Genomic DNA, 13,205 nt, shown 5'->3' with positions numbered 1-13,205 from the left:
TCACAGTAACCCTCTTTTCTGCCTCTCGTCTGTTCTGTTTCTGGGGCGCAAAGCACGTGAGCCAGGACCTGGAAGACTCGTCGCGATCCTCGGCGCAAGGAAGGTTTAACCGAGAGCAGTTTTACAAATTCATCATTTTCCCTGGGAAGTGGATTAAAGTCTGGTATGACCGACTCACCTTGTTGGCGCTATTGGATCGGTAAGCGCTCAGGGGCATGGGCGTGGCCAGAAGACAAGGGAGAACACCAAGAAGCATGCTCATACTCCACCGCCCCTAGAATGCGCATGTCTGCTTGCTAAGGTTTCCTGGGTTGTCTCCAGCCCACACCCTACTTTCCTGTGAACCCCGGTGGCTTAGACATTGGATTTCACAGTTGCCATGGGAAGTGATGATTGGACAGGATGGACTAGCTTGCAGGTTTGCCTGGGGAACAGTCTGCTCTGGTCTGCTCACGCCGGGCCTTGTTCTAGTAGACATGCGCAGTTTCTGGAGCAGGAGGCCGGCCTTGTCTGACCAGCTGCGGCCCTGGGACAGAGGGGAGGAAAAGTGGGGTGGTGTTTACCTGTCCTCCACAGCTTGGATTCCTGCTTCTCTGTCCCCTCTGCTGTACACTAACTTGATGCTGCTCTCCTTTAGGCCCTTCCCTCATTGCCCCCTAGAATAAAACGCTTTGTGGCTGAAGATGTGGAGCCTGGGTAGGCACGGCAGGGAGGTTCCAGTTTGCTCTGGTAATGAAGATTATCTTAGAGTGGGGGCTGCTTGTTTGTGGGCTCCCTGTCAGAACTGGGGAGGGGGGCACAATATTAGGGTTTTTAGAGGCTGTGGTTCTGGTGGGGAGTGGTTTAAAAATGGATGGTATGATCGTTAAGGCTCACACAGCAGGGTCTGTTCAGAGCTCAGTGCCAGCCTCTGGGGCAGTGGCAGGGCTGTCTATCTGCCGTCTGTCCCCCAGTGACTGCTTGTTACCGTAAGGATGCGGCCGTGTCTTAAATGGTGTGATCACAAGCGGAGAAAAAAAAAACACACCAAAAACCGATAGTCTTGCAAAATTACAGCAGTAAATTTCAGCACCCACAAGTCGGGGAATAGCCTTGTAATCACTTTGCTAACAATACCGTGTTACCCTAGGGCCTGCACGTGAGCAGAACGTGGAATACATGGCTGGTGATCTAAGATAATATATTCTGGTAGATGAGGCCTTAAAAAAAACTACTACTTTATTCTTCTGTAGAAAGGAATAGGTTGTATTAACCCCTCATATGAAAACAAATCTCTTTATAGGTGTGTGTGTGTGTGTGTGTGTGTGTGTGTGTGTGTTGCATGTACCCATGCCTTCCTGCCTCGTGCCCATGTGGAGGCCCGAGGACAACCCGCAGGCGTCTTTTCTCTTCTTACACCATGTGGGTCCCAGGGACTGAACTTGAGGGCAAGTGCTTTCCCCGCTGACCCATTGCGCTCCCCTCCCCACGGGTTTGTGTATAGCAACATCCGAGTTTTTATTTCCAAAGGTACTTAGTGGGAGGTGTCATTGAAGCTCCCAGGGGCTTGAAAGCTTGGCCTGCGAGAGCGCAAAGCTGGAAGGAAGGAAGGATGCGTGATTGATAGATGGGCTGCCTGGCTGTCCAGGAAGAAGCTGAGCTGTGCACTGGAAGGAAGGAAGGATGTGTGATTGATAGATGGGCTGCCTGGCTGTCCAGGAAGGAGCTGAGCTGAGCTTGTGCACTGTGGGGACAGAGGTAGCCGTACTGTGCACCTCTAGACTGAGGCCCTCACCCGGTGCTGTGAACCCCATCCTCAGTTCCTTTGTCTCCTGACATGGTTGCTTCCTGGCGCCCATGGCTGCAGCCTCCCCTTCTCCTTTGGTCCTCCAGCCGTCCCCTTCCTTCTCAGGTGTTTGCAGCCGCGTCTCTTGTCTCCTGTCCCACCCTTACCATTTGAAAAGCACCCAAACCTTACCTTCTGCTGTCTTGTTTATCAGCATCTAAAATAAGAAGCTGCAATCTCTGCTTTATCTCAGCATCCTGTTCATCTCTCCATCAATTGTTTGCTGGGTCCCAGCCCCATGTCAGGCTTCTGCTGTGCACTGAGGTGTTAGTGAATGCCACAGCCATGGTGTCTGCCTTCATAGGGAACAAGAGCAAACATAGCGGGTCCCAAGGCAGAGGACCCAGACACAGAGGGACACCACTAATGTCAGAAGTTGTGGCTACAGGGCTAGGGAGATTGCTCAGTGGACAAAGCATGAGGAGCTGAGTTCGGATCTGACATCCTCCTCTGGCCTCCATAGGCACCTGTACACACGAGTGCATTGCACACGCCCATACATAGACACATGCATACACATAATTAAAACCAAAATAAAAGATTCCTGACTGTCTCGAGGGACAAGGTAGCCAAATATCCCTACCTAGAAGATCACTGTTTAGTGGGTAGACAGATTGTACGTGAGTAAACACTGCTCAGTTATGAAATGTACTTAGAATTCTCATGAAGGACCCATGTCTCCCCTCTGCCGCACCAACCCCCCATCTCCATTTTGGCCAGGCCCCCAATGTTCTGCTGTGCATCTGGTGTCCTGTCAAGGTCACATCCTTCTGAAGTCATGGTCCCATCCTTGCTCATCTTTTATAGCTAGCCTTTACCCTCCCCCAACAGGCCAACTGACCTCTCAGTCCTTCCATGGCCGTCCGTAGTATTTTGACTCGTTACCTCTCTTCCTCTTTCAGCCCCTCCTATGTTAGGCCCCTCCCCTACTACCTCCCTACCTTGGTTGGTTGACTTATCTCGTCAGCCCCCCTTTTAACAATGCTCTAAAGGGCCCGGCACATGTTTTCACTTGATAAGACCTCATGTCTGGATGAGGGCCCCACTGCATCTTCTATCTCATGGAGGACGCCACAACAAATCACCCAGCAAGACTGTAGACTCACAGCTTACCCAGTGAGGCATCTTGGACTGTCTGGCTTGGGGGTGAGGGGTCATATCTCCCTCTGAAGTTTCCTGCTCCTGGAATGGGGCAGCAAACCAACTTCAGAGAAGATCAGTCTGGAAACAGTTATCCCGATGTCAATGCAGTCTTCCCCAGCCCTCTCTGAGAGGAGCCGATGGAGTTCTGAAACATTCCAGGCTGTGGTTGAAATCACGGGCCACCTCCTCCTAGGAAGGCCAGTGCAGTGGCCAGGGAAGTCAGTGGGGTCCTGTGTCATTTATTCCAAGAACAAACACCTAGAGTCAGCATCAGGACCTTTTTGAATAGCACAAGACTGAATTGATGCAGGGGCTGGCACAACACAGCCCCTCTGAGCTGGCTGTCAGTCAGTCTAGAGGTGAGTGCAGGAAAGCTTGCCTCACTAACGACAGAGGTGGAGGTCTCAGTCTGTGCTTGTTTGTGTGTTTTGCACAGAACTGAGGATGTGAAGGAGAACGTGGTGGCGATTCTGCTCAGTGTCCTGGTTTCCCTCCTGGGCTTTCTGACGCTGAACCGTGGCTTCTGTAGAGACCTGTGGGTCCTGCTCTTCTGCGTGGTCATGGCCAGCTGCCAGTACTCCCTGCTCAAGGCAAGAACCCATCCTCTGTGTGGGGCAGGGTGGGAGATAGGGGGCAGGTGTGTGTGGGAGTGTATTACTGTCACTAGCAAAGCCTTACAATCACAAGGTGACCCGGACCCTCTGGTTTGTGTTTTAGAGCGTCCAACCTGACCCCGCCTCACCAATACACGTAAGTGCAGGCCTGTAGCTTGTCTCATCTGCTTGCGTTGAAAGCAGGGTGATGCTCACGTCTACTCAAAGGGTCCCATTTGCTTCTGTGTCTGTATCTTGGATGCAGGAGTAGAAGCAGTGGATGGATACCCAAGTGCATGGTACAAAGCTCTGGCTGGATCTAAGCGCTTGGTGTGTTGGCATTGGAGGAGGGGCAGCTCAGGCATGGGGCGGACACTTTTGTTCTCCGGGCTCTTATAGGAAAAGACACGGCTTGATTGGATGGTCCACAGACTGCCATCTGTCTGCCTGCCTTTGCTTCCCACTTATCCCCTTGCCTGTCTGATGCTGAGCAATCATGGTAGTCCTCTATGTTTCCCACTTTCCTTATGTGCCAATAAATCTGATTAACGTTGATGGGGATTGAATGACTATTGCATGTAAATTGCTTCAAACACCGGCTGACACCTAGCAATTGCTCCTCACATGTACTTAGTATGTAGGCATAAACTGTGTGTGTTCAAACACACTCTTACATATATTTTGGGAGTGAGTTATAATCTGGTCACATATACAGGGTGGAGGGATTAATTCAAGTTCATTCGTCTGTCATATCATATACTTTTTCTGATGAGAATATTTACAGCGCATTCTCCTTGGTTTCCAAGAGCACCCTGTGTAATTATTGATGATAGCTATAGAATAATCACTGGACTATGGAACAGATCTACAAAACTCACTGACCCCATGTGCCCGACTCTGTGTTCCCTCCTACCCGCCCTCCCTACCTGCTTCCTGTTCCCTAGCTCCTACCACTTTGCTCATTTTGCTGTGACTCAGACTTGATCATTTTCCAAACAGAGTGGGGTCATCTGGTATTCCTCCTTCCATGCCTGATGTATTTCTCTTTGCTCAATGTTCTTCAAGATCATTCCTGTTCACACAGGTGCATGACCAAGTACACACATGTACAAGCAGACACTGCACTTTCACTTCCCAGTCCCAGAAACTATATTAATTACAACACTCTTTGGCCAATGGCCAATGGCTTGGGCGTATTCCTACCTAGCTCTTAAATTTTAAATTAACCCCTTTCTCTTAATCTATGTATCGCCACAAGGCTGTGGCTTACCAGTAAGGTTCCAGTGTCTTTCTCCTTTGGCAGCTACATGGCCTCGGCCTGACTCAGCCTTCTTTCTCCCTGCATTCAGTTTAGTTTTCCCGCCTACCTTATATTCTGTCCTGCTCTAGGCCAAAGCAGCTTCTTTATTAACCAATGGTAATAAAACATTCACAGCATGTTGAGGGGAATCCCACATCACACATGTTCAGGAGCATATCATGTATGTAGATGCCAAAGCATAATCCAGATGCTGGCCCTTGCCTTCTGCTTCGCTTGAGGCTGGATCTCTGTAGTGTTTCCACTGCTGTATGCACCAGGGTAGCTGGAGGCTCTGCTGTCTGCTGCGTATCCCCTGTAAGAGCACTTGGCTTGCAAACACTCCTGTTGCAATCCACTTTTTATGTGGGTTCCGGTGATTCAAACCCAAGTCCTCTACTTTCAAGGCAGGAGTTCTCATCCACTGTCTGTACTTTTTAAAGAACTTCTCACCTTCCTTAACAGCAGAACTGTTCCTAGTGCACCACAAGGGGTCTCCTTTCTCCATGTCCTCGCCAAAACTTATCTTTCCCTTTTGTAGTAAATGCCGTTCTAACAGGCGTGAGTTCATTTCCCACTGTGGCTTTTATTTCCATGTCCCCACATGGAAACTCTGTGTTTGAAGCCAGACTGCTCTTATTCCTCTGGTTCAGGTGCCCTTTATGCTGCAGCCCAATAACCTAGAGTCGAATTTGGGGGAGAGAGTCTGGGCTCACTCAGACTGCCCACTAGTGGCCCAGGATCTTCCAGCTCCTAGGTACACGTAGCTTCTTCTGGCCCTGGTACCCCAGTGGTCAGGGTCCACTGTTCAGGTGTCGGCCATAGCCGTGTGCCTTTTACCCTCCTGTGCTCTGTGTACCCTTCCGGCCTCTGTCATAGCAACCCCCATGCACGCATGCACATACACACACACACACACACACACACACACACACACACACTGGCTCTGAAAAATCTCTCCAATGAGGGAAAACTATTTTCCCACCATTGTGCAATTAAAAAATTTATATCCAGGGTTTAAGACTGCTTTTTAATCTGTGCTAGCTCGTCATAATTAAGAAAGGGTTCGAACTGGTGGTCATCACGGTGGCAGATGCTGTCCTGTTAAATTCCTGTTCCCTGTAATTGATTTGTGTGGTGCATCTTTTATTTGAGATTCGGCATCAGGATCACTAGCTGCAGCATAATTGGAGCATTAAGATGTAGTGTTGGGAACGCCCTCGGAAACCTGGGGCAGGGGTGTGGCTCTGAAGGGTCACTGCAGCCCACCCCAGGTGCCCCATCACCTCTTCCCATCCTGTATCTTTCTGTCACCATTGCTGGTTCGCTGATGTTGTTACATGGCCTCAGACACTCCTTACCTTGGGGCTGGGGTGACAGCTTAGTCAGTCAGGTGGCTGCCATACAAGCATGGGAACGAGACTCGCATTCCCAGATTCTATGTAAAACTCAGACAGGGCCACACAAATCTGTAATTCAAGACAATCAAAGAACCCCAGGCGCAATGACACCCTTTATCAAATAATAAGATGGAGATGTGACTGAGGAATTGGCTTCTATACATATGTATACACCCATACAAACTTGTACACACACACACACATTACACACACACAAGTATGATTACACATATACAATTCCTTGCCTGCATGGATTTTGGGATGTGATATAAAACATACTAAGACCATCGGGAGGAACGAGGAACAAACAAACCTCATGAGTCAGATCAATTTGAGGTTGTCATTACCATGACCCTTATGTTGCTATGTTGAGCTGGAGTCATACTGTCTAACCAAGCTACCATCCCAGGATCCAAGAAGGCATGTCACAGGGAGAAGGCATGGCACGGGGAGACAGGGGGCGTAGTTTTTCATACTGTCACAGTGAACTATAGTCAGGCATCTACTTGTGTTCACTGCAGTTGTCAGTTTGCTCACTGGGATGTCTAAGGACATTCAGCTGGTTTGAGCTGGGCTCTAGAAGCTCTGATGAGGAAGAGAAGGATAAGGCAAAGGCATTTTTCCCTGGAATGCAGTTTTTCCAGAATGAGAGGAGTCAGGCAAGAATTCACATCTTGTTAATCAACGTGCAATTCATCAGGTCCAAAAATAAATAAATAAATAAATAAATAAATAAATAAATAAATAAATAAATAAATAAATAAATAAATAAATAAATCTGCTTTGCAATTCATGAGCTACCTTGCATGTAAAAAGTGAGCAGGGTTCTGGTCACTTAACCCCACCCCCTCCCCCGCCTGGGATTCTCATTTCTCTATGAGTTTTATAAAACTGCTCTGTGAACAGTCTGCTGCAGTGTTGATGGTGGGTGGGGCTGATGGGAAACCCACATGCACCCAAGGTTAGCATTCCATTCTGACAGCAGCCTCAAGGATGCTCCCAGCCAGGGGACCCACTGTGGAAGTTTAGGTTCTAACCAGTCTGGACCGAGGGAACTGAATGAGCTTTTAAGAGACTATGATTGGCTTTCACTGGAGGAATGGGTGAAATCTTTTTCCTGTTGAAGACTTGGGGATTTTGATGGCTGGTGCAGATGCGCACTTTGCAAAGGGGGAGCTTGGAATTACACTGGGGAGCACTCTGGGGACCGGGGGGAGGATAGAGTGTCTTGTGTGCTGTGCTGAGGGTGCCTCTGGGACCCCAAACACAAGATGCATGATTATAGCAGCAAGGCAAGCCCTTTGTAGGGGCTGCGTTTGGTTTTGTAAACTAGCAACACGGAAGACATGTTTGCATTTCTGATGAAGCTCCTGAGAGATGTCTGAGGGCATTTCATATTGTTCAAGGCCAGAGAATATATTTTAATGCACGTGTCTGTGTGTGTGTTCACACTCACCCGTGCGTGTACAGGTGTACACATGTGCATCTGTAGGCCAAAGGACTGGACCACCTTGATTTTGGGGGGTGCATGAGGGGCTTGGAGTAGTTTGTCATTGATCTGGAGCTTACCAAGCTGGCCAGCAAGCCCTGGGGACCTGCCTGTCCACACCTTCCTGGCACTAAGATTGTAGGCACGCTAAACATTGGGTTCTGGGGCTTGAACTGAGTTCCTCAGGCTTGCAAGGCAAACTTTTACTGACTGAGCCATCCTTGCAGCCCATTAGTCTTTTGATAGGAGAAAGAACCAGAACAAATGATAGTTGCTTAATTATGTTTCTTAAACCACGTCAGTTTGAGGAAATGTCTCCCATGCGTGAGCTCTAATACACCACACCGCTATTTATACCAGCTGATTTATTTTCTGTTTACTTAGTAAGGGCATTTAGATTTCATTCTGACTTTGGTCTTATTATTTTTTAATGCAAAGGAAAATTCTCTTGTATTTACTAATCCATGACCTACTTGGATTCTGAAGAAAATTTCCTGCCAGGGCAACAATTTTTTTTAAGACTGAACCTGGCCTCAGGACCAAAGGCAGCCGGTCTCCGTGACAGACACTGGTATTGTCCTGTTGGAAGATGATCTTAGAATAGGACCATTCCTATTGTGGAGGCAGTGTCCATTGAAATTCCCTTTCTAAATATAGCACATTCAAGGCTGTGGCTAAAAACACCAGTCTGAGACCACGCTGATCTCCCTCTGCTTCTTGCGCACAAGGTGGCTCACGAATTGCAGAGCACACTCTCCACCTGGTTGTTGTTGGTTCCTCAGATCTTATGAATTGTGTATTTATTTCAATAATGTGGTAGTTTTGCTGGGTTTTGCCCTGGAAAGCCCGTACCACAATATCCCATTCCTTATTTAAAAATATATTAAACTTCTATTATTATTGAGCATGTATGCATGATGTGTGTGTTTGTGTGTGTGTGTGCACGCACATGCATGTGGAGGTCAGAGAACAACCCTGTGGAGTTGGCTCTCTCCTTTCACCTTGATGTGAGTGTCTGGGACGGTCTGGTCCATCTTGTACAGCAAGCCCTGTGACCCACTGTGCCAATTTGCCACCTTTCCCCTAATTTCCCACAGTCATCTGAAAGGAAGAAAGGGCAGTTCCCCTCTTTTAGCAGTATTTTGAGGACCAGGATGAGGTCTGAAAGGCTTTGTTAGGAAACCCACGTTAAATGGACACAACTAACAAAGGTTTCAAGGAACCTCGCACCTGAAAAGAGCTGGGAGAATGGAAATCTGCCCCCCAAGGAAAGCGTTGTGTTAGACAGGTTTTCTTGGGGAGCGGGGGTGGTAATTACATTTTTAGGGAAATCTTGTTGGACTTAAATGGCAACATTCCCTTATGGTTTGGCAAAATAAACATGAAGCATTATTTTAGTTCTATTTGTCTCCCCATGTTCTCTTCCTGGTATTTTGAGCTTGTAAAATTACAGCAGAGTGGGGACGGGTATTGGGGTGGGGACTGGTATTGGGGTGGGGATAGGTGTTGGGGTGGGGATGGTGTTGGGGTGACAATGGGTGTTGGGGTGGGGATGGGTGTTGGGGTGGGGATGGTGTTGGGGTGACGATGGGTGTTGGGGTGGGGATGGTTGTTGGGGTGGGGATGGTGTTGGGGTGGGGATGGTGTTGGGGTGATGATGGGTGTTGGGGTGGCAATGGGTGTTGGGGTGGGGATGGGTGTTGGGGTGGCAATGGGTGTTGGGGTGTCAGTTGTATCATGTGGTGTCTGATTCTTCTCAATGAGTACAACTCGGAAATTGTATTTGTTTTCTAGGGACACAACCAAATCATAGCCTATAGCAGACCAATCTATTTCTGTATGCTGTGTGGCCTTATTTTGCTTCTTGATGCAGGGGCCAAAGCCAGGCACCCTCCCAGCTATGTCGTATATGGCCTGAAGCTCTTCTCCCCTGAGACCCTGCAATCAGTCAGGGACCACTTAATAGGTGAGTGAGTTTGGGGATTATGGGGAAGAGCCTTGGGACGGGAAGGTATGTCTCCCCCTTTCCTTTGGCACCCCTCATGGGAAAAACCTGCACACTTGGTTACTGATGGGAATAACTAAGTATTATCCTCTTGGCTTGTGTCTATGGAAGCCTATGAAGCCCAAGATAACAACGTGGGGGGCGGGGCGTTGGGAGGGCTGGACTACTCAGCTGTCATTCTTCAGGCACTATCCACCTTGTATTTTTTAATCAGTCTCTCATTAATTTAGAATAAGCAAACTAGGGCTGTTTTCACCTCCCGGAACCTAGAATTACAAGCGCTTGCCCCATGTCTCATTTTGATTTGGTTCTGGGTATGGAATTCACGTCCTCTTGCTTACAAGGCAAGCATTTCGCCTGCCGAGCCATCTACCTAGCCCTTAACAATGGGATTCTTGGAATGGACTTTGATACCTGCAACCAAGAAGCTGCATCCCTGTAACATAGAAGCATGCAGAGTGACTGCGGATACAGAGGTAGTCACGGAGTGCTCCAGAAGTTAATGAGCAAAATAGGTTTTGGAGGGCTTCCCACTCATAAATCACAGACAGCTCCCTGGACCCTCAGAGCTGGCTGCTTCAGGAAGAATATTTTATAGATAATTGTAGAATGAGTTTTGAAGGTCCTGGTCATGATGGGACAGACCTGTGACCCCAACACTTGGCAGGAGGATTCGGATTAGGAGGTCACTGTTGCTATTGGCTAAATAACAAGTTGGAGGCCAGTCTGAGTTACATGGGATCTTAGCTTAAAAAGACAGCAAAAATAAAAACATCCCCCAAAATAGAATAAGAAGAGACAGGGGGAGAAGAAAAGAGAAGAGAGGGGCAGGGAAGGAGAAAGAGGGGCAGGGAGGGAGAAGGAGGGTCAGGGAGGGAGAAGGAGGGGCAGGGAAGGAGAAGGAGGGGCAGGGAAGAAGAAGGAGGGGCAGGGAGGGAGAAGGAGGGTTAGGGAGGGAGAAGGAGGGGCAGGGAGGGAGAAGGAGGGGCAGGGAGGGAGAAGGAGGGTTAGGGAGGGAGAAGGAGGGGCAGGGAAAGAGAAGGAGGGCCAGGGAGGGAGAAGGAGGGGCAGGGAAGGAGAAGGAGGGGCAGGGAGGGAGAAGGAGGGTTAGGGAGGGAGAAGGAGGGGCAGGGAAAGAGAAGGAGGGGCAGGGAGGGAGAAGGAGGGTTAGGGAGGGAGAAGGAGGGTTAGGGAGGGAGAAGGAAGAGAGGCAGGGAAGGAAGAGAGACCTGTGAAGCAAAGCTCTGACACATCTCATTAACAAATTGCTTTTCATGCCTGAGTCCTACTCAGCCTCACTTCTTATTTTTCTTTACTTTGTTACTCCAAGAAAGTCAGCACGCCGAGTTCCCGGAGTACCACACTTTCCATGGCAAGAGAACCAGAGAATTCATTAGGGCTCAAAGGGGAAGAGGGTTGTGCTTGATTGAAGCCTGAGGTATTTGTTTCACAGTAAGCAGTGCATCCAAATAGGCTGCTGGATATTATCCTTTTGTTTCTTCCAGGGTGTGGAAGACACAGGGAACATGGCTTTCTTACCTCCCTCCTGAAATAAATTTCTCTCCTTCAAACTTCCTAATACATATTGTCTGCTCCTCCACAGCGACAGGTGAAAACAGTGATAAATAACACGCGAGCTGACTCGATGATATCTGTGCCTCAGATACAAGGAGAACTAGAAGAATAGCAATCAGCAAGGAAGGGGGGGATTAAAGGCACTGATTCGCACAGAGCATGAAACACTGGGAATGTGTGAGAACAAAGCAGAAGAGGCGGGTGTTGAGAGGGCCTTTCTGACTTTGTAGGAGATGGCAAGGTCAATTCAAGGTCGCTGTGCTTCGAGCAGCCTCTTTACCAGGAGACTTAGTGATGTGACGGTTGCCACTGTCACACCCAGGGATCAGTTAGGAGAGGAGAAAGCAAGGACTGTAAGATTGGCCGGAGAGAAGAAGTGTATGCTGGCTTCCGGGACTGGTTTCCTGCTAGCCACCTTCCTGGGCTGTGGTGTTGTCCTGTCAGAACCCGGCTGGAAAGGAAAACAGAAGCAGCACATGGCTTCACAGGCCGGGAGCTGGAGTCCAAGAGCAAGGTGCCAGCTGGGCATCTTCCCTCTGGGACAGCACAGCTTCTCTCCCTTTGCCTGTGTGTCTCTGGGCCCAGACTTGGCCTTTTCATTGTTGCTGTTGGATTTTTTTTATTTTAATTTGTGTGTGTGTATGATGATCTGAGTATTGTGTGTGTGTGGTGTGTGTTGTGTGTGTGTGTGTGGTATGCGTGTATATGTATGTGATGTGTGTGTGGTATATATATGGGGTGTTTGTGTATGTATGTGTATTTGTGTGTATGGTGTGGGGTATGTGGGTGTGTGTACTGTCCCACGCTAGAGCATAAAACCTATGTGGAACTCAGAGAATCACTCTTGGGAGTTGGTTTTCTCCTACCATGGTTTCTAGGACTCAAACTCAGGTTGGCAGGTTTAAGCAACAAGGGCTTTTCCTACTGAGCCACATCCCCAGCCCCAGTTGCCCTCTTTTAAAGAAGACACTTCACATTGGTTTAGGGTTGCAAGGGACCTGCAAGGATCCTGACTTCATCGCTGCAACTAAGACACAGTGAGAAGAGCCAAGTTTAGGACTTCAGCATCCTTTGGAGGGGACCCAAGAAAACCCAGAGTGAGGAACCCACAGTAGAAGGATAAGAGAAGCAAGAGCTAAATATACATGACATGCAGTGGCACCTCCGGCAGAGCCACATGGGGCTGGCCCTCCCTTTGCTACAGTCAAAATGTAGAGAAAGGTCTCCCAGGACTTCCTCTTAGGGTGGTGTCTGCCTCATGCTACACTTTTGGGCTCTGTTTGTCATTCCCATCCTTGGGTCAGGAGAGGAGGAGAGGACAGCTTCAGGAGATCAGACCTTCTGTTCAAAGAGAACCCAGCCTGGGCTGCCTCCCTGTGTAAGAGGGGTCCCTTGTCCACCCAGGAGTAGGGTCAAAGCAGTGGGAAAGATTGAGATGCTGTTTGTCTGGTACGGTGAAGGAGGAGCAGCTCAAAGGCAAGGAGAGACAGACAGCTAGAAAATAGTGTGAGGAAGGCCTGTGGTGGAGAAAGGAGCTGTGGGGTAATAGATGGATGGTAAAGGGGTGGGTGGATGAGAGATGAAGGATGGATGGATGGATGGATGGATGGATGGATGGATGGATGGATGGATGGATACATAGATAGATCCATAGATAGATAGATAGATAGATAGATAGATAGATAGATAGATAGATAGATAGGTAGGTAGATAGATAGATAGATAGATGATAGATAGATCCATAGATAGATAGATAGATAGGTAGGTAGGTAGATAGATAGATGATAGATAGATAGATGATAGATAGATAGATGATAGATTGATAGATAGATAGATGATAGATAGATAGATAGATGATAGATAGGTAGATAGATAGAT

At 48.5% G+C, this 13,205-nt stretch overlaps 1 protein-coding gene across 2 annotated transcripts in view; it reads left to right on the top strand.

Annotated features, from left to right (window-relative positions):
* Positions 1-13,205, top strand: part of Pcnx2 (pecanex 2) — a 122,441-nt gene that overhangs the window by 33,593 nt on the left and 75,643 nt on the right. Inside the window, exons 10-13 of one of the 2 annotated variants that reach the window (XM_013345975.2) lie at positions 54-199; positions 3,405-3,558; positions 3,686-3,718; positions 9,542-9,713. In XM_013345975.2, coding sequence (XP_013201429.1) covers positions 54-199; positions 3,405-3,558; positions 3,686-3,718; positions 9,542-9,713 — 505 coding nt within the window. The remainder of the gene's footprint in view (positions 1-53; positions 200-3,404; positions 3,559-3,685; positions 3,719-9,541; positions 9,714-13,205) is intronic. The other variant, XM_026789982.1, reaches the window with a different exon arrangement.

The sequence above is a fragment of the Microtus ochrogaster genome, chromosome 4 (genome assembly GCF_000317375.1).
Source record: "Microtus ochrogaster isolate Prairie Vole_2 chromosome 4, MicOch1.0, whole genome shotgun sequence".
Classification (NCBI taxonomy): Eukaryota; Metazoa; Chordata; class Mammalia; order Rodentia; family Cricetidae; genus Microtus; species Microtus ochrogaster.
This window is presented reverse-complemented; position numbering and strand designations above follow the sequence as displayed.